Source organism: Gopherus evgoodei, chromosome 6, assembly GCF_007399415.2.
Source record: "Gopherus evgoodei ecotype Sinaloan lineage chromosome 6, rGopEvg1_v1.p, whole genome shotgun sequence".
Lineage (NCBI taxonomy): Eukaryota > Metazoa > Chordata > Testudines > Testudinidae > Gopherus > Gopherus evgoodei.
This window is the reverse complement of record NC_044327.1, coordinates 111867514-111885634: the sequence shown is the minus strand read 5'-3', so window position 1 is coordinate 111885634 and position 18121 is coordinate 111867514. Positions and strand designations below refer to the sequence as shown.

The window sequence follows — 18121 nt, the reverse complement described above, 5'->3', positions numbered from 1 at the left end:
ACTAAATGAGCCTGTCCTTGAAATCTGCAAATTCCTCTTTGCTTGAATACAAACCAGACTGGAAAGGCCACCCCAGGTACTCAAACCTGAAAAGCCCTAACTCAATTGGCTGCCCCAGGCACCCAAACAAGACCTGCTATTGCTCAGTTTGAACTCAACTGTTTAAGCCTCCATGCCTAGGATATTCACCAACTTCCCCATTCCTGCCAGCCCCGATAAAACACCCTTTCACTTAGCCACGTGGCTGAGTAGTTACTGGGACCCACCAGGATTTAAAAGGCCTCGCTGCTGAGGCTTCTAACAGAGCTTGCGTCTGAGTCATAGCACACCTGGCACATTACTGGTACCTTAAGGGTTTGGTGTACGCCAGCACTGACCAGCTATAAAAATTACAATACTAAGAAAGTGTTTTTTTATAATGAGCGAGCTAACACCTTTTCTCCTAGTAAACATGGCCAGAGGGACCGGGAATCTGTCAGTTCCACTAAAGTCAATGGGAATTGCAGCTGTGTAGCACTTTTCAGAATCTCCAGTTTCAAGCTGTAATAATGCTACCACCCCTAACATCCACCATACTCACTTAAGCTACTTCACTAGCAGAGTTAGTAATAATTCAGATTGTCTTAACCAAGCAAATTATATTTAAAATGTATAATTTGCAGAAGAGTTGCAGCAGATGCCCCTCTAAAGTTACAGAGGTACTTGCCTTGTCTACAATACAATTTTACAATTTGATTAAAGATAAACATTTTACAAATATAAAACGGTTTTCCTAATGCAGACATAGCCTCTCTGGATCAGGCCTCAAATGAGTAATGGTAAGCGTTTAAGAACAAAATTTCTGCTGCTGTAAACAGGTCAATGGAGCTCTAACCATTTACACAACCAGCAAGTGGGACCTAAGAGTTTGCAACATAAACGGTCTACTGAGTACTATTCGTGTTAATTTAATGCACATGAAAGTGAAGGATTAATAACTTCTGCTATTAGCTTTGTCTAGCAAAGGCTCTTGTGCTGGAATGCTGCACTTTGTTCCCCTCTTAGGCTGTGAAACAGGAAAGGATTAAATTAAATTAAATTTAGAATTTAATGTAAACTATTTCCAGGTCTATATTTTGCTTTCATGCGATTGCTGGATTTCGTATTGGCCTGGCAGAAATATCTCAATCCCCAAAAATTGTATTTCTGGATACTCACTTCATCTGCAATACAGACGCCTCCTCTTTCACGCACTAGCTGAAAAGCTTCCTTTAAAAATCTTTTAGGATACTGAATGACTCCATTAACACCCTATCGGAAATACACGAATATATTATCTTCAGCACAAACACTACACCACAAACACGGGCAATCCTCAAGTGATCAGACAGTGAGAAATCTAGGCAGAATTTTAATTCACTAGATGACTTAATGACCAGAGTCCCTTTTGTGGTAGATCTGTTTAGCTGCAATTGCTAAAACGGGCAGAAAGTGGATCTCTTTTGAACTTGAATTCCCACTTTGTATCAATATAATATTTGGCCAAAAGAATAAAACAATATGAAGAGTTAGGAGACAGTGAAGAGTAAAAGATAAAACATGATGTCAGCCTTCTCTCTTTAATGCAATGTTTCCCAAACGGTGGGTTGCAACCCACCTGTTGGGTGCAGGAAGGTTCTAGGTGGGTCACAGGCCCAGTGCGAAGAGGAGTTGGGGCAGGAGGAGGGGAGCTGAGCCCACTTATTCATTGCACAGCAACAGCTCCTATCCTGTGGGGCTGGGCCCAGTTCCCTGCTCTGGGTATTACGACCTAGCAGGTGGAGCAAACCTGAGTGGGACTGTTACCCCATCTTCCAGCTGCAACACCCAGAGAAGGGAAATGGGCCCAGTCCTGCAGGTCCTGTCTCGTTCCCCACTCCTCCAATCTGGACCCCAAGTGGGTCACAAAGAGAGGCAAAACCAACATCGAATATGCTTCAGAGAATTATACCCTGTATGGCGACAATATCTGGAAAGTTGTATCATGTGTAAGCATGCTATTACCAGAACGGGCCAAATGGGCAAGAGTTCAAAGACCAACAGCAAACACAAATAGAGAGCTAGAGAAAATGATTAGGAGAAGACTAAAAATATATATATATATACACTTAGGCTAAACTGCCACAGGTGAGGGGATAACATAATAGTATATAAAGACTGCAAAACCCCAGTGGTTGGCGAGAAATTAGGAGAATATGTAGGTGTAATGGGATGAAACTAAGCAAGAGAAAATTTAGTCCTAATATCAGGACAAAATTCCCTTCAGTGAAACTGTTATACTCTAAAGTATATTCCCAGTGGAACAGATTGAAACCTCAGCACTAGGAAATTTACAATTAGACTAGGTCTAACACCAGAAAACGTACTGTAGGTATGGCATAACCTTGGTTTTGGAGCAAGGTGGACTTGATGGCCTAACAGACCTTTCACTCCCCTAACTTAGGCTAACATCTTAAATAGTAGCCTATGAGGTTCATGTCATAGGGGAATGCCTAGAGCCTGTATGACTTAAATGAAATTTAACTACAGCTGCACTGCCAAAAGAGAGAGAGAGATGAGGAGAGTCAGAAGTTAAGTGCAAGGGAGTCAAAAACTGGAAAGGAAAGCAGAGTGGGAGAGAGAATTCTGTGGATTTTCTAGATAAACTAAGCATAGTGTGATTTGAAGCTAAAAGTAATTCTTAAAATTAAGTCTCTATGCTAGAACAATTAGGCATCTTTAAGTATAATTTACTGTAGACTCACTGGGTATCAGTAAATTACAGGGTGACTTTAATACTTTTAACAGACAACTTCTACAGAACCAGTATACTGCAGAAGGGAAAATAACATGTAATTAGGAATGAAGTATTATAAACTAAGTTACAGCATGCACATTTGTAGAATTTATTAGCATTTCAATATCCTGAGAATGCAAACAAGACCTTAAAGACTAATAGTTTACAGCAGAGCTCTGAACACTTTTTAAGTTATCAGCGGATAGCAGATACATTATTGCTAAACACAAACCAGATAGGCAACAGTGGTTAAAATTACCTGTTTTGCTTGAGTCTGCCATATTTTATTAAATACTTGTATATTCATTAGAAATAATTTGCTAAATATTTAAAAATCAATCTATGAAAGGGACATTAAGGCTTGTAAGACTAAAATTTGATTTACCAGATTTGTTTTGTAGGAATATTGTGCAGCACAAGTTGCCCACTGGTCTGTTATTGAGTAGACAGGATATGGAAAATATAAGATTCCTGTTCTCGGATGTCAAGGGGGGGAAAAAAAAACCCAAAACCACAAAGAATGAAATCCTGGCTTCACTGAAATCAGAGGCAAAACCCCTACTTTACTGCAGTGGGGCCAGAATTTCTCCAAGATGTCTCGTTGGCAAGTCACCCTCCTAGAAAAAAACATTAAGATTTAAGTAATGTTGCAGCCCTTCTTTTTGAATGATCACAGTGATTCAGAGAAGATTAAATCTGCTATTGTTATTTAGGGCTTGTCAATCTTGTAAAAGCCCCGTTCAGGTTTTAGCAGGTTGTGGTTGACTGTACTATTACGATTAGAATGAGGTATGGCAAATCACCTACTTGAATTGGCTCAGCGATAAACCCAGCTATTGCCTTTGGCACACAAGTACTCAGAGTGTCTTTGAACTGTTCAATGTACTGGTCGTTTGCTTCACAACAGCCTGTGTTGAGGAAATACTGGTAAGAATAATGTACTGAGAATAATACAAAGTTAGATTAATGTGAAACCACAGTTTTTAACATATGTAAATAAGAACAGCTCTTTAGTGTTTTAATATATGTAATAAGGACTGTAATGTTCCCCAATTAGAGTTACCACAGGAAATAAATCATTTTGTTTCCCCACACATGTTCTGTGGCAGCAAGTCAGTCTTAGTTTTCCTAGTTCACAGAAATTACAAAAGAGCCTCAGTCTGACTGTAAGGCATCTTTCTCCCCTTCTACAAAAAAACCCCCAAGCCACTGAGCTTTTGTAAACCATTTATTCTCTGAAAAGTTGCAAAGAATAAGAGTGCCAGTAGAAAGTTGCAGCCTATGAGGTTTGCCCCATCCTTCAGTGCTATAGATGCAAGGCAGGGGGCAGTTATTAGAAGAACTGAACATCAGCTCAAGGAACGAACAAGCAGTTTGCAGCCTATGAGGTTTGCCCCATCCTTCAGTGCTATAGATGCAAGGCAGGGGGCAGTTATTAGAAGAACTGAACATCAGCTCAAGGAATGAACATGCAGTTTGCCTGGATAAGAAAACCTAACTGGTTTCAAGACTCAGTTTCAGAAGATTATGAAGGGGATGGTATGATAAGATTGTCTACAATGGCACATGGACCACCTGTGAATGCTAGACACGGGACACTAGATGGGGAGGACTCTGAGTTACGACAGAGGAGTCTTTCCCAGCTGTCCAGTTGGTGGGTCTCACCCACATGATCAGGGGCTAACTGATCACCATATTTGGGTCACGAAGGATTTTTCCCCCAGGTCAGATTGACAGAGACACTGGAGTGGGGAGGGCTGTTCCTCCACATGCTGCACCCGCCCCGAGTGCCCTGCAGTCAATGGGATGCTGCGGGAGCCCCCTGGCCCGCCCTGCCTTGGAGCCCCAGGTAAGCACTGCACCTCCCACCCCCTCCCCACATACCCCCTCCCACCCCCAAACTTCCTCCTGGAGCCTGCAGCCAGCCCCCACACCCCCAAACTCCCTCCAAGAGCCTCCACCCCCTCCCCACACACCCCCTCCTGCCCCCAAACTCCCTCCCAGAACCTGAAAACCCTCCCCACACACCCCTCAGCCCTCAAACTCTTTCCCAGAGCCTGCACCCTGGACCCCCTCCCCCACCCAAACTCCCTCCCAGAGCCTGCACCCAGAGCCTTAGGCAGGTGGGGAGGAGGCAGAGTTTTTTGGGGGCGGGTTCTGGGCAGCATGAGTGACATTGGCCTGCTGGGAGGATTTGAGAACTGGCACTGAACCTTAGGCAAACTGAGTTTGAGACCCCTGGGTTAGATCATCACTATGGCCCCTTCTGGGCTTAAAGTCTGTGATAGATAAATATAAGACTAAGTTCATCTTGATCCAGCATGATTTTTAATGAAAAGGCAGATGGGAATATTACAGAAAATATGACTGTGACTGGGCATCACTATGTACTGTAACAGAACACAAGCCAGATGTCTTCAAGCAGTTGCAAGCTATTGCCTTTATTCACCATCAGTGACAAAGAAGGATGGCAAGAGACTGCTTTATTGTGCACTTAGGGAAAAGTGAGTAAATAATGTTTATTGCACCTAGGAGAAAAACAATTTATTTTCTAATCGTCACTTGTAAAAGAACAGTGGAGCTTTCACATGGACTGGACACACTGTGCAACATCCATAATGCCTTGTTCTACTCAAGACTTTTGCCACCCAGTGTTCCAGAGTTTTTGATTTATAGTTTACATTGATCACTTCCCTTCAAGATAAAAGATGGACAGATACCAAAACTTTACCCAGGAGAGCAGAAAACACACTAGTATTAGTATCCCTAATCTCCTGGTAACTCTAAATATTTCAGAGCAGCAGGTTACTGATTATGATAATTGAATTTGACTCAGACATTAGGGGCTCAGTTCAGGATTTTCAAAGGATTCTACAGGAGTTAGATGCCCAACTCCCACATATTTCTGAAAGGGAGTTGAGGGTCCAATTTCCTTAAGCCCCTTTTAAAAAAATCACAGCCGAGAGGCCATACTGATGAAGACTTGCTTGCCAAAATGACAATCACCAAGCTTCTCAGTAAACGGTAATATTCTTAGTAGTGTGCATTTTTAGTAGTGTATATTTGTCTATGTTGTTAGACATCCAGGTGCCTTCTCCAGTCCCTTTTCTTTTGCACCTACCAATGGACATTTTTTTGCCACCATCTAACCTTGAGAACAGCTGCATTTCCGAATAGTTTGCACCAGAGAATCTCGGCAATGGCTTCCTCCCCATGGACCACGAAAAACATCTGGTAACATTGTCTGCAAAGCACAACAAACAGCTGTAATTTTGCCAGTGTGAGGAATGTAAGTACGGATCAAGAGAAATTTTTTTATTTACATTGATCATTCGAAGGTCGTTAAACACTTATTCCAATATTGTTGTTTTGTTTAAATAGAACTTGTGATGAAGAGAACTCAAAAATCTGATTGCATCTGAGACCTGATTCAGTTGATCCATCTGAAAACAACGTGTGAAAAAATAAATAAGGACCATTTGCCCCCCTCCCCTCCCCCACAGATTTGAGGCCTCATGCAGAAAGTGAGGGAGAAGGCCAGAAATTAAAGTTTCTGAAGTTAAAAACATTCTGTCCTCAAGTGCCTATTTTGGGGGGTATTCACTCACGGCTGACCTGTTCATTGTTTAGTTATGTTAGTTAATTATTGTTACGTAGGATTCACTACAGTTTTGTCCAAAATGGCCAGTTTAATTCCAAGAATCCCTAGAAAAAGAGCAGTAAAGTCAGAGAATTATAGGGCTGGAATGGACCCTAAGAGGTCATCTAGTCTAGCCCCATGCGCTGAGGCAAGACCAAGTATAACGCAACCATCCCCAACAGGTTTTTGTCTAACCTGTTCTTAAAAATCACCAAGGATGGGGATTCTACAATCTTGCTTGGAAGCCTATTCCAGAGCTTAACCTTATGGTCTGAAGCTTTTCCTAATATCTAACCTGAATCTCCCTGGTGCAGATTAAATGGATTACTTCTTGTCCTACCTTCAGTGGACATGCAGAACAACTGATCCCAGTTCTCTTTATAAACAGCCCTTAACATATTTGAAAACTTATCAAATACCCCCTCACTCATCTTTGCTTAAGAATAAACATGATCAAGTTTTTTAACTCTTCCTCTTAGGTCAGATTTTCTAAACCGTTATCATTTGTATTGCTCTCCGCTGGACTCTTCCCAGTTTGTCCACATCTTTCTTAAAGTGCGGCATCCAAAACTGGACACAACACTCCAGCTGAGGCCTCATCAGGGATGAGCAAAGCAGAGTGGGACAATTACCTCCAGTGTCTTACATACGACATTCCTGTTAATATACCCCAGAAAGATATTTGCCTTTTTTGCAATTACATCACTTTGTTAACTTATATTCAATTTGTGATCCACTATAACCCCCAGATCCTTCTCAGCAGTAGAGAACTGCCTAGCCATGTATAGTCCCCATTTTCCTATTTGGGAATTTGATTTTTCCTTCCCACCTGTAGTACTTTGCACTTGTTTTTATTGAATTTCATCTTGTTGATTTCAGAAAATTTCTGCAATTCATCAAGGTCATTTTAAATTCTAATGCTGTCCTCCAAAGTACTTGCAACCCCTCCCAGCCTAGTGTCATCTGTGAAGTTTATAAGCATATTTAATTCATTATCCATTTGATGTGTCCTAGACATCTGACAATGAACCTGATAACTACTCTGAGTACTGTTTTTCATCCAGTTATCCACCTTAGAGGGACACAGTGAAGTCTAGCGGACTGATGGTAGCGGGCTGGAAGCCAGGAACTTATACATTCTAATCCTGACTCTGCCAATGACTATGTGACAATGGACAAATCATTTAATAAATTCTTTGGGCCAGATTGTCAGCTGCACTCAAAGAAGGCTGAGTGCATTGAAGAGCCAGGGGGAAGGAGCACACCACAAAGGAGCCCTTTGGGGGCCAGTTCTGTGGCTGATCTGGTTCCTGGCATAGATTACAGTAGCCAACACCAGCTCCCACAGCCTCCAGAAACCATGTGTCACCAAGCTGTAGAGATACCATCCACACCCCTTTCCCCAGACACAACCCCTATGGTGGTGACTGTGAGGGGGTGTTGCAGGAGCCACTATATGTTTCAAAAATATTTTCAGTCCAAAAGGGAATTCCCTATGGGCCAGCTTTAAGCAGCTTTGCAAGAGCAAACCAGAACAAACCTGCCCTGACAGACCTAAGAATAGGACCCGAAGGGCAATACGCCATTGCGCTGCATCTTGGGAAGCATTTATACCAGTACAAAGTGAGAGCCAAATGGGTATAAAACACTACCATTCTCACTGCTAGCATTCTTCATTTGCTCTGTGTGGATATAAATAACTACACAGGGTGCAGTGAAAAGGCAAATTAGGCTGCATATATATATATATATACACTTATCAACCTCAGAGGGCTATAGGGAGGCTTGAAGATGTAAAGCATTACAGAAATGCTGTAATAGTCAGACAAATAGAAGGCTTGTTATTCAACGGATATTACAAAAAGCAACAAAAACCTCACACTTTGGCAGCCAAATGCATTGGCGACACCATGCTTATAAGATCCAATGCACGTCAAGCCCAGTGTATATGGACTGCCTCCGTGGTATCCTCCTCTGTGTGAACAGAACAAAGCACACAAACAACATTAATTTTCTTCTGATTACACTAGCTGCAAAAGTTTTTAGGAGGAAACAATATCAGTATTCACAGAAGGCTGGTTTCTGATGTGTGTGTGGAAGACAACAAATCATTGGAAACCATGGGTGCATCCAGTAAGGGATGCCTCTTCCCATATACGCTGCTCTGTTTTGAGTGCCTACCAGCTGTGAGTTTTCATTGCAATTTAAAGCACACTTAAAAAATAATACGTGAATTTAGTGTTCATGAAGAGGAAGGGCTAAGAACACTGGTTGGAGCCAATGGCAATTCAGGTAGGTGCTGCGCAAGATTCCTCATGCAGGTCTGCCAGAATATCTCAGGGTTGCCCAGAAGATTCAGGAGGCCTGGGGCAAAGCAATTTCGGGGGCCCCTTCCATAAAAATAATTGCAATACTATACAATACTATATTCTTGTGGGCGCCGCTGTGGGGCCTGGTGCAAATTGCCCCACTTGCTCCCCCCACACGGGCAGCCCTAGGAAAAATAAACCTTCTGCATCTCGGCACAAACCCAGTTTTGAGAAAACTTCTTTATAAGGTATCAGTGGTTCTCAGCATCAGCTAGTGCTAAAAGGCACTAAAGCTCATTAAAAGGGTTGGACAAATATTTTCCATCAAAATTTTTCTGGATCGAAAACTAGGGGTTTTTAAAAAGCAGAAAAAAAATCACTGCCTATGTCTGTTTTCCTTCAAAATTTGTTGTGCTTTTTTTAATTGAAAAGCTGAAATTAGTCTGCCAAAACCTGAACACGTTTTGGGTTTTCAGAAGTGTTTGGCTAAATATTGGCTGCTTGCTGTGTTTGATTGTTTAAAGAAACAATAAAAAAATTCTGCATAAAAAAAATCCAAAACTTTTGAACCACCTCAGCTTGTGACCAAACGCCTGAGCCCATCCAGTCAGAGATTTTTCCAGGTTTCTGATACTCTGCTGGCTCCCTTAACTCATATCTTCTCCATAACTTTGGGTTCATTTAGCTTAGAACATAAGAACAGTCATACTAGGTCAGACCAAAGGTCCATCCAGCCCAGTATCCTGTCTACTGACAGTGGCCAACGCCAAATGCCCCAGAGGGAGTGAATCTAACAGGTAATGATCAAGTGATCTCTCTCCTGCCATCCATCTCCACCCTCTGACAAACAAAGGCTAGGGACACCATTCCTTACCTATGCTGGCTAATAGCCATTAATGGACTTAATCTCCATGCATTTATCTGTTTCCTAGAGACTGGCTCCACAGGGTCCCTCACAAACTGGAGACGGTTACTGTGGGTTTGTCTTTAGTATAGCTTATGTACATACTCCACGAACTGAGCATTTGAGCTTGCTCCAGATTCTGGGATGAGCCTATGTTGTGAAAACTGAAATGCTCAAAATAGCACATGTATGTGAATGGACACAGGGTGCTAAAATTAAATTAACCCAGGGTTCTCAGCTGTCAGCCTCCACTTCAAACCCCGCTCTGCCTCCAGCATTTATAATAGTGTTAAATATATAAAAAAGTGTTTTTAATTTATAAGGGGAGGAGGTTGCACTCAGAGGTTTGCTATGTGAAAGGGCTCACCAGTACAAAAGTTTGAGAACAACTGAATTAACCCCTCTGAAGCCTCAGGGAATGCAGGGGAGGAGTGGGGTCTCCCTTGGTAGGGTTGGTAAGGATACTGCTCTTCTCATGTGATCCCTCCCCCAGTGGCTAATTTTAAATGAAGCTACCCTTCCCTGACATGAATCTCCCTATGGCACTGAAATTAAATATAGACTATAATTTGGCATTTGAGAAGTTGGCGGGGCTGCAAGCTCCAGGCTGAGTGGAGGGAGCTGAGCTCAGCCTGGAGCTCGCAGCTCCCCCCCCCTTTACCACACAGCTCTGAGCGGGGAGGGGCTCAGGCCCTGCCAGAGCCATGCTGCAGCTGTCCAGGGATGCTGCTGGATGCGCTGAGGCTCCAGGAGAAGGGCGGAGGCGGGGTCGGGTTGGGTCGGGGCCAGGAAGGGAGCCTCAGCCACTCTTGTGGGGGCCCCTGCAGAGCCCGGAGCAAATTGCCCCACTTGCCCCTACCCCCCCGGGCAGCCCGGAATATCTGAATCCTACATGACTAACACCCCTGCTGTTTTAATCTTGGGCTCCTCTTCTCTCTGAAGTTGTTACTGCCACTTATGAGAAACTAGGTAGTGGTTTGGGGTTATTTAATAAGCAATTCAGAATTCATTCATGGGAATTAATATATCAGATGGATTTCAGAATCCTGTGCTCAGCAGGATGGCTGCAAGACTACCAGTTTGTTAGGGTCTGTCTTTCTAACTATTTTTAAAGATATCTATTAGTAAGATATCAGAGCAGAATGGACATGGACATTATAGTAATAAATAAATAAAAATACACACACTTTATTTAAGGATTAAAAAGGGAAGTTATAGGTTCTAGGGTTCTAGGTGAATGCATGGTTTGTAAATGGAGTACTTCTAACACAAGCAGACTTGCTGAATCTTAGCTCCCAATGACTACTGCTGTTTTACTCTATTTTGGCAGACAAATGAATTTTTAGGATGTGTCTGTGGCAGAATCTGGTTAACTAGGTCTCAGCCTCTTTTTCACACAATACACAGATATACAGATTGATTATGAAAAGGGAGTTTCATAAAGCACCCTAATAGAATTACCTGAAACAGATGAGGTCAAAGTTCTGAGTGTAAATCCTTGCCATGAACATAGCCAAATCATTGGCTTCTGACCCACTGTTAGTCAGGTAAACCACCTAAGGAAGAATAAATAGCACATCAATCGTAATCTCATTATATTGAACATTTACTGTGTTTCACAATGACAAATCTAACTAAGTGTAGTTGTTTAAAGGACCAATTTTCCTGCAATTTGCCTTCAAAGAGTTTGAAATATTGAGTGCATCTGTTTATTCAGTACAAGACAGATTTATTTTCATATAAAGTATCACTCAGCACTCGGAATGATAGCCTGTCACTGACAAGAGGAACTTCAAACTGAAATAAACTTAGTGATGCTCATGTGCTGTGTATGAGGGCCAATGGCAGGATGCCCCATTATAGGTTATGTCTATACTGGAGATGGAAGGTGTAATTTCCAGCTTGAGGAGACAACTGCACTAGCTCTGATCGAGCAAGAATGCTAAAATAAGAAGTGCCACCATGGTGCCACGAGTGGCTAGCCATCCAGACTACAATCCCACCCGAAACCCTAGGCACGTATTCAGGTAGCTTGTGCATACTGTGCTTTCAACCAGCAGTTTAAAGTAGTGTCATGGACTACTGCTAATGAGTAGGGCTATGTTTATGTCTGGAGGTCACGGAAGTCACAGAATCTGTGGCTTCCCGAGACTTCTGTGACATTTTCTGCTTCAGCCTTAGGGGCTGCAGGACTGGAGCTAGCAGCCAGTGGGGCCCCAGCAGGGTTCCGGTAGCAGCGGTGACAGGTGACAGCGTCCTCAGGGGGCCCCCTGCAAGTTCTAGCCACAGGCGACTGACTTCTGAGGGGGCCCTCCTCTGGCTTCCAGTGACAGGCCACAGCCTCATGTGCGAGGGGGATGGGGGAGGTGGGACACCTCAGGTGAGTGGCTGGGGGTGTCCCATTTTCTCTTAGGGACATATGGTCACCCCACAGCTCCAGCCATCGTGGTGGCAGGGGAAAGCATGGCTTGCAGCAGCAAAAGTCACAGACAGGTTGCGGCTTCCGTGAATATTTGTTTATTGCCTGTGACCTGTCCATGACTTCTATGAAAAATAATCATGACAAAATCTTAGCATTACTGATGAGGCCATGTCTACACTACTGGCTAAATTGGCACTGCTGCAATCGATGCAGTGGTGCTGATTTAGCAGGTCTGGTGGCCTTGAGAGGATCACTGCAGACTACGTGACTCTGGGAAGAAGAATAAAGGAGTTTGAGGCGCAAGTGGTGTTCTCGTCCATCCTCCCTGTGCAGGGAAAAGGCCTGGGTAGAGACCATCAAATTGTGGAAGTCAACAAATGGCTACGCAGGTGGTGTCGGAGAGAAGGCTTTGGATTCTTTGACCAAATGATGGTGTTCCAAGAAGGAGGAGTGCTAGGCAGAGATGGGCTCCATCTAATGAAGAGAGGCAAGAGCATCTTCGCAAGCAGGATGGATAACCTAGTGAGGAAGGCTTTAAACTAAGTTCACCGGGGAAAGGAGACCAAAGTCAGAGAGTAGTTGTTAATGGCTCCCAATCCTGCTGGAAAGGTATAACAAGTGGGGTTCCGCAGGGGTCTGTTTTGGGACCGGTTCTGTTCAATATCTTCATCAACGATTTAGATGTTGGCATAGAAAGTACGCTTATTAAGTTTGCGGACGATACCAAACTGGGAGGGAATGCAACTGCTTTGGAGGACAGGGTCAAAATTCAAAATGATCTGGACAAATTGGAGAAATGGTCTGAGGTAAACAGGATGAAGTTCAATAAAGATAAATGCAAAGTGCTCCACTTAGGAAGGAACAATCAGTTTCACACATACAGAATGGGAAGAGATTGTCTAGGAAGGAGTATGGCAGAAAGAGATCTAGGGGTCATAGTGGACCACAAGCTTAATATGAGTCAACAGTGTGATACTGTTACAAAAAAAGCAAACATGATTCTGGGATGCATTAACAGGTGTGTTGTAAACAAGACACGAGAAGTCATTCTTCCGCTTTACTCTGCGCTGGTTAGGCCTCAACTGGAGTATTGTGTCCAGTTCTGGGCACCGCATTTCAAGAAAGATGTGGAGAAATTGGAGAGGGTCCAGAGAAGAGCAACAAGAATGATTAAAGGTCTTGAGAACATGACCTATGAAGGAAGGCTGAAGGAATTGGGTTTGTTTAGTTTGGAAAAGAGAAGACTGAGAGGGGACACGATAGCAGTTTTCAGGTATCTAAAAGGGTGTCATCAGGAGGAGGGAGAAAACTTGTTCACCTTAGCCTCCAATGATAGAACAAGAAGCAATGGGCTTAAACTGCAGCAAGGGAGATTTAGGTTGGACATTAGGAAAAAGTTCCTAACTGTCAGGGTAGTTAAACACTGGAATAGATTGCCTAGGGAAGTTGTGGAATCTCCATCGCTGGAGATATTTAAGAGTAGGTTAGATAAATGTCTATCAGGCATGGTCTAGACAGTATTTGGTCCTGCCATGAGGGCAGGGGACTGGACTCGATGACCTCTCGAGGTCCCTTCCAGTCCTAGAGTCTATGAGTCTATAAGTCCTGAGGTAAGTGGGGAAATGGGATACCGGGAGGAAGCACGAGCAGGAGAGTGCAAGAAGGGAGGACTCCTGTCTCAGACTGAGAAAGCGGGCCAATCAGCAAGTTATCTTAAGTGCCTATACACAAATGCAAGAACCCTGGGAAACAAGCACAGAGAACTGGAAGTCCTGGCACAGTCAAGGAACTATGATGTAATTGGAATAACAGAGACTTGGTGGGATAACTCACATGACTGGAGTACTGTCATGGATGAATATAAACTGTTCAGGAAGGATAGGCAGGGCAGAAAAGGTGGGGAGTTGCATTGTATGTAAGAGAGGAGTATGATTGCTCAGACCTCCGGTATGAAACTGCAGAAAAACCTGAGAATCTGGATTAAGTTTAGAAGTGTGAGCAAAACAAGGGTGATGTCATGGTGGGAGTCTGCTATAGACCACCAGACCAGGGGGATGAGATGGACGAGGCTTTCTTCCGGCAACTAGCAGAAGTTACTAGATCGCAGGCCCTGGTTCTCATGGGAGACTTCAATCACCCTGATATCTGCTGGGAGAGCAATACAGCGGTGCACAGACAGTCCAGGAAGTTTTTGGAAAGTGTAGGGGACAATTTCCTGGTCCAAGTGCTGGAGGAACCAACTAGGGGAAGAGCTCTTCTTGACCTGCTGCTGACAAACAGAGAAGAGTTAGTAGGGGAAGCAAGAGTGGATGGGAACCTGGAACCATGAGATGGTCGAGTTCAGGATCCTGACACAAGGAAGAAAGGAGAGCAACAGAATACGGACCCTGGACTTCAGAAAAGCAGACTTTGACTCCCTCAGGGAACTGATGGGCAGGATCCCCTGGGAGAATAACATGAGGGGGAAAGGAGTCCGGGAGAGCTGGCTGTATTTTAAAGGCTCCTTATTGAGGTTCCAGGAAAAAAATACATCCCGATGTGTAGAAAGAATTGTAAATATGGCAGGCGACCAGCTTGGCTTAACAGTGAAATCCTTGCTGATCTTAAATGCAAAAAAGCAGCTTACAAGAAGTGGAAGATTGGACAAAAGACCAGGGAGGAGTATAAAAATATTGTTCAAGCATGCAGGAGTGAAATCAGGAAGGCCAAATCACACTTGGAGTTGGATGTTAAGAGTAACAAGAAGGGTTTCTTCAGGTATGTTAGCAACAATAAGAAAGTCAAAGAAAGTGTGGGCCCCTTCCTGAATGAGGGAGGCAACCTAGTAACAGAGGATGTAGAAAAAGCTAATGTACTCAATGCTTTTTTTGCCTCTGTCTTCACGAACAAGGTCAGCTCCCAGACTACTGCACTGGGCAACCCAGCATGGGGAGGAGGTGACCAGCCCTCTGTGGAGAAAGAAGTGGTTTGGGACTATTTAGAAAAACTGGACGAGCACAAGTCCATAGGGTCAGATGCGCTGCATCCAAGGGTGCTAAAGGAGTTGGTGGATGTGATTGCAGAGCCATTGGCCATTATCTTCGAGAACTCATGGCAATCAGGGAAGGTCCCAGATGACTGGAAAAAGAATGCATCCAATGAAGTGGGTATTCACCCACGAAAGCTCATGCTCCAATACGTCTGTTAGTCTATAACAGGGGTCGGCAACCTTTCAGAAGTGGTGTGCCAAGTCTTCATTTATTTACTCTAATTTAATGTTTCACGTGCCGGTAATACATTTTAATGTTTTTTAAAAGGTCTCTCTCTAAAAGTCTATATATTATATAACTAAACTAGTGTTGTATTGTAAAATAAACAAGGTTTTCAAAATGTTTGAGAAGCTTCATTTAAAATGAAATTAAAATGTTGATCTTACGCTGCCGGCCCGCTCAGCCCACTGCTGGTCTGGGGTTCTGTTCACCTAGGCCGGCAGTGGGCTGAGCGAGGCCTATGGCCGGGACCCCGGCTGGCAAGGGTCTGTCAGCCAGAACCCCAGACCAGCAGCGAGCTGTGCGGGGCTGGCGGCCAGGATCCAGAGGGCTGGAGGCAGAGGGATGGAGTCATGGCTAGGGGCTGGATATGGCGGGGGGTGTAGATGTCAGGGCAGAGGGGAGGCTGGGTATGGCTGGGGATGCCAGAGTCAGGGCTAGGGTTGTGGGAGGGGTGAAGGAGTCAAACAGATGGGTGGGTGTGTATGACGGAGGTACAGGGCTCAGGGCAGGGGCCTGGGGTGTGTGCGGGGCTCAGGGCAGAGGGCGTGGTGTGTGTGTGTGTGTGAGGGGGGTCAGGGCTCAGGGGAGAGGGCTGGGTGACTGCCCCCCTAAGAACTCCCAACCCTGCTGCTCCTTGTCCCCTGACTACCCCCTCCTGGTACCGCTGTCCCCAACTGCCCCCCAGGACCCTACCCCCTATCTAAGCCTCCCTGTTCCTTGTCCCCGGACTGGACCCTACCCCCTACCTGTCCCCTGACTGCCCCAATCCTTATCCATACCCCCATCCCCAGCCAGACCCCCGGGACTCCCAAGCCTATCCAACCACTCCCCGCCCCCTGACAGGACCCCCAGAACTCCCAACTCATACAACCCCCCCAGCTCCTTGTCCCCTGACCACCCCCTCTGGAGACCCCCCACCCTAACTGCCCCCCCGGACCCTCCTTGCTCCTAGTCCCCTGACTGCCCTGATGCCCTGCCCCCTAACTACCACCCCAGGATCCCACCCCCCAAATCCAACCCACTCTGCTCCCTGTCCCCTGACTGCCCCCATCAACCCCCCCCGCCAGCCCTGGGCCCCTTACCATGAGGCTCCATGCAGAGCCAGACACGCTGCCCCATGGGAGAGCACAGCCCTGCCCCTCAGAGCGCTGCGGGTGGCAGTGGCAGAGCTCCGGCTGAGCGCGGAGCGTGTCTGCCTCTCCGTGGAGCCAAATGCTGCCCTGCGGGTGCGCGCAACCCCAACCCCCATAGCACTACGCGCAGTGGCAGGACTCCAGGGGAGGGGAGAAGGCGAGGGCGAGAGGGGCTGGCAGCTTGCTGTGCTCGGCCGGCGCTCCGACCCGGGAGTGCGGATCCCATGGCTTGCCGTGCCAGGAGAGTGGGGCCATTTGCCCACCCCGTGTGCATGGCTATCCTTCTGCTCCTTGCCCCGATTGGGGGAGCAGAGGGCAGAGAAGAGCAGGCCAGGTTGGACAGAATTTTTAATGGCATGCTGGAGTCCTGGCAGGCTCCAGCGTGCCATCAAAAACCAGCACGCATGCCATAGGTTGCCGACCCCTGGTCTATAAGGTGCCACAGGACTCTTTGCTGCTTTTAATAGCATGCAGAACGTTTCAACTTATGACTGATTTTTAAATTGACAGTGCCTCTTTAAGAGGAAATCTGAAGACAAAGCGACGCAGACAGTAGGGATCCAAGCAGTAGGGCAACAGTTCAGGGTTTTATTCATGTGTGGCTCTGAGCTCACTGTAAAGATCAGCATTGTCCTGAGAACTGTAATTTTTCTCTCTTTACCTGAAGCTTTGTACTCCCTTTGGGGATTTGAAATAAGGATATGAGGTTGATATCACAATATTTTGTCTCCAAATATCATAGCGCTCTCCATTAGCTATTGAAATAAAATTATTTTAATTAACAGGTATCCATCCTGCTGGGATTTAGGTACCTTAAGTGGATCAGGGAGAAGTGCTGCTAGTTTCTCCACATATTCCTGGATTGATGGATGCATGTAGAGGTTGGTTGTATGCCACAGACGACCAAGCTGTTTTTGGGCTGCTGCAGTTACCTTCCTGTGTGCAGTAAGAAAGACTGACTCATTTAAATCCAACATACATACAATTCTTTTCTGACTGCTATTAATTCTTAAAATTCTGGCATTTTCCTGACTGCCAGATGAATGAATGAATGAATGAATAGATAAAGAGAGAAATGAACTAATTTGCCAAAAGATCACTGCAGCTGGTTTGAACCTAAGAATCTGATCCCAGATACACCAAAACACAGTGTGCCATATTCTGTCTTTGGATACATGGGGTCACAAACAAAAAAGACAAAAGTATATTTCTACATTAGTCAGTGTAACTCCTACAATAACATACTTACGGGTGACAATGACCAACACTGACAGTAACAACTCCAGCAAAGAGATCAAGGTACCTTCGTCCCTGATAATCAAACAGCCACTGCATATGTCCCTGATGTAGCAGCAGTGGTTTCTTGTAGTACGTTACCAGTGATGGAGATAGATTCTGTTTGCGGATCTTCAGCATTCGCTCATAGGGATAGGACTGTAGGAGGAAAGAAATCATTTCTGCCCCCATTACTAAAGGTTTTAATGGATCACAAAGGTATCTGCAGATTCATCATATCAACACAATATAATTCGTTCATATTGGAATCCAAGTTAACTAAATAACTACAATTTTAAAATAAATACTAACCCACAATTAGGCTATATAAACCTCTGAAATCCCGTAATTTAAACAAGAGTGCTATATTGCATTGATCTCTTACTTAAAGGT

The 18121-nt window shown here is 44.8% G+C and overlaps 1 protein-coding gene across 2 annotated transcripts in view; it reads right to left on the bottom strand.

Moving 5' to 3' along the window:
• The window catches only part of LOC115653530 (alanine--glyoxylate aminotransferase 2, mitochondrial-like), a 26742-nt gene extending 8621 nt beyond the window's left edge, over positions 1–18121 (bottom strand). The window contains exons 1-7 of one of the 2 annotated variants that reach the window (XM_030566908.1): positions 17703–18121; positions 17266–17389; positions 11109–11203; positions 8315–8408; positions 5945–6038; positions 3602–3702; positions 1198–1290 (exon numbers count right to left, since the gene is read on the bottom strand). In XM_030566908.1, the coding sequence (XP_030422768.1) occupies positions 1198–1290; positions 3602–3702; positions 5945–6038; positions 8315–8408; positions 11109–11203; positions 17266–17389; positions 17703–17920 (819 nt within the window). In that variant the 5' untranslated portion in view covers positions 17921–18121. The remainder of the gene's footprint in view (positions 1–1197; positions 1291–3601; positions 3703–5944; positions 6039–8314; positions 8409–11108; positions 11204–17265; positions 17390–17702) is intronic. The other variant, XM_030566909.1, reaches the window with a different exon arrangement.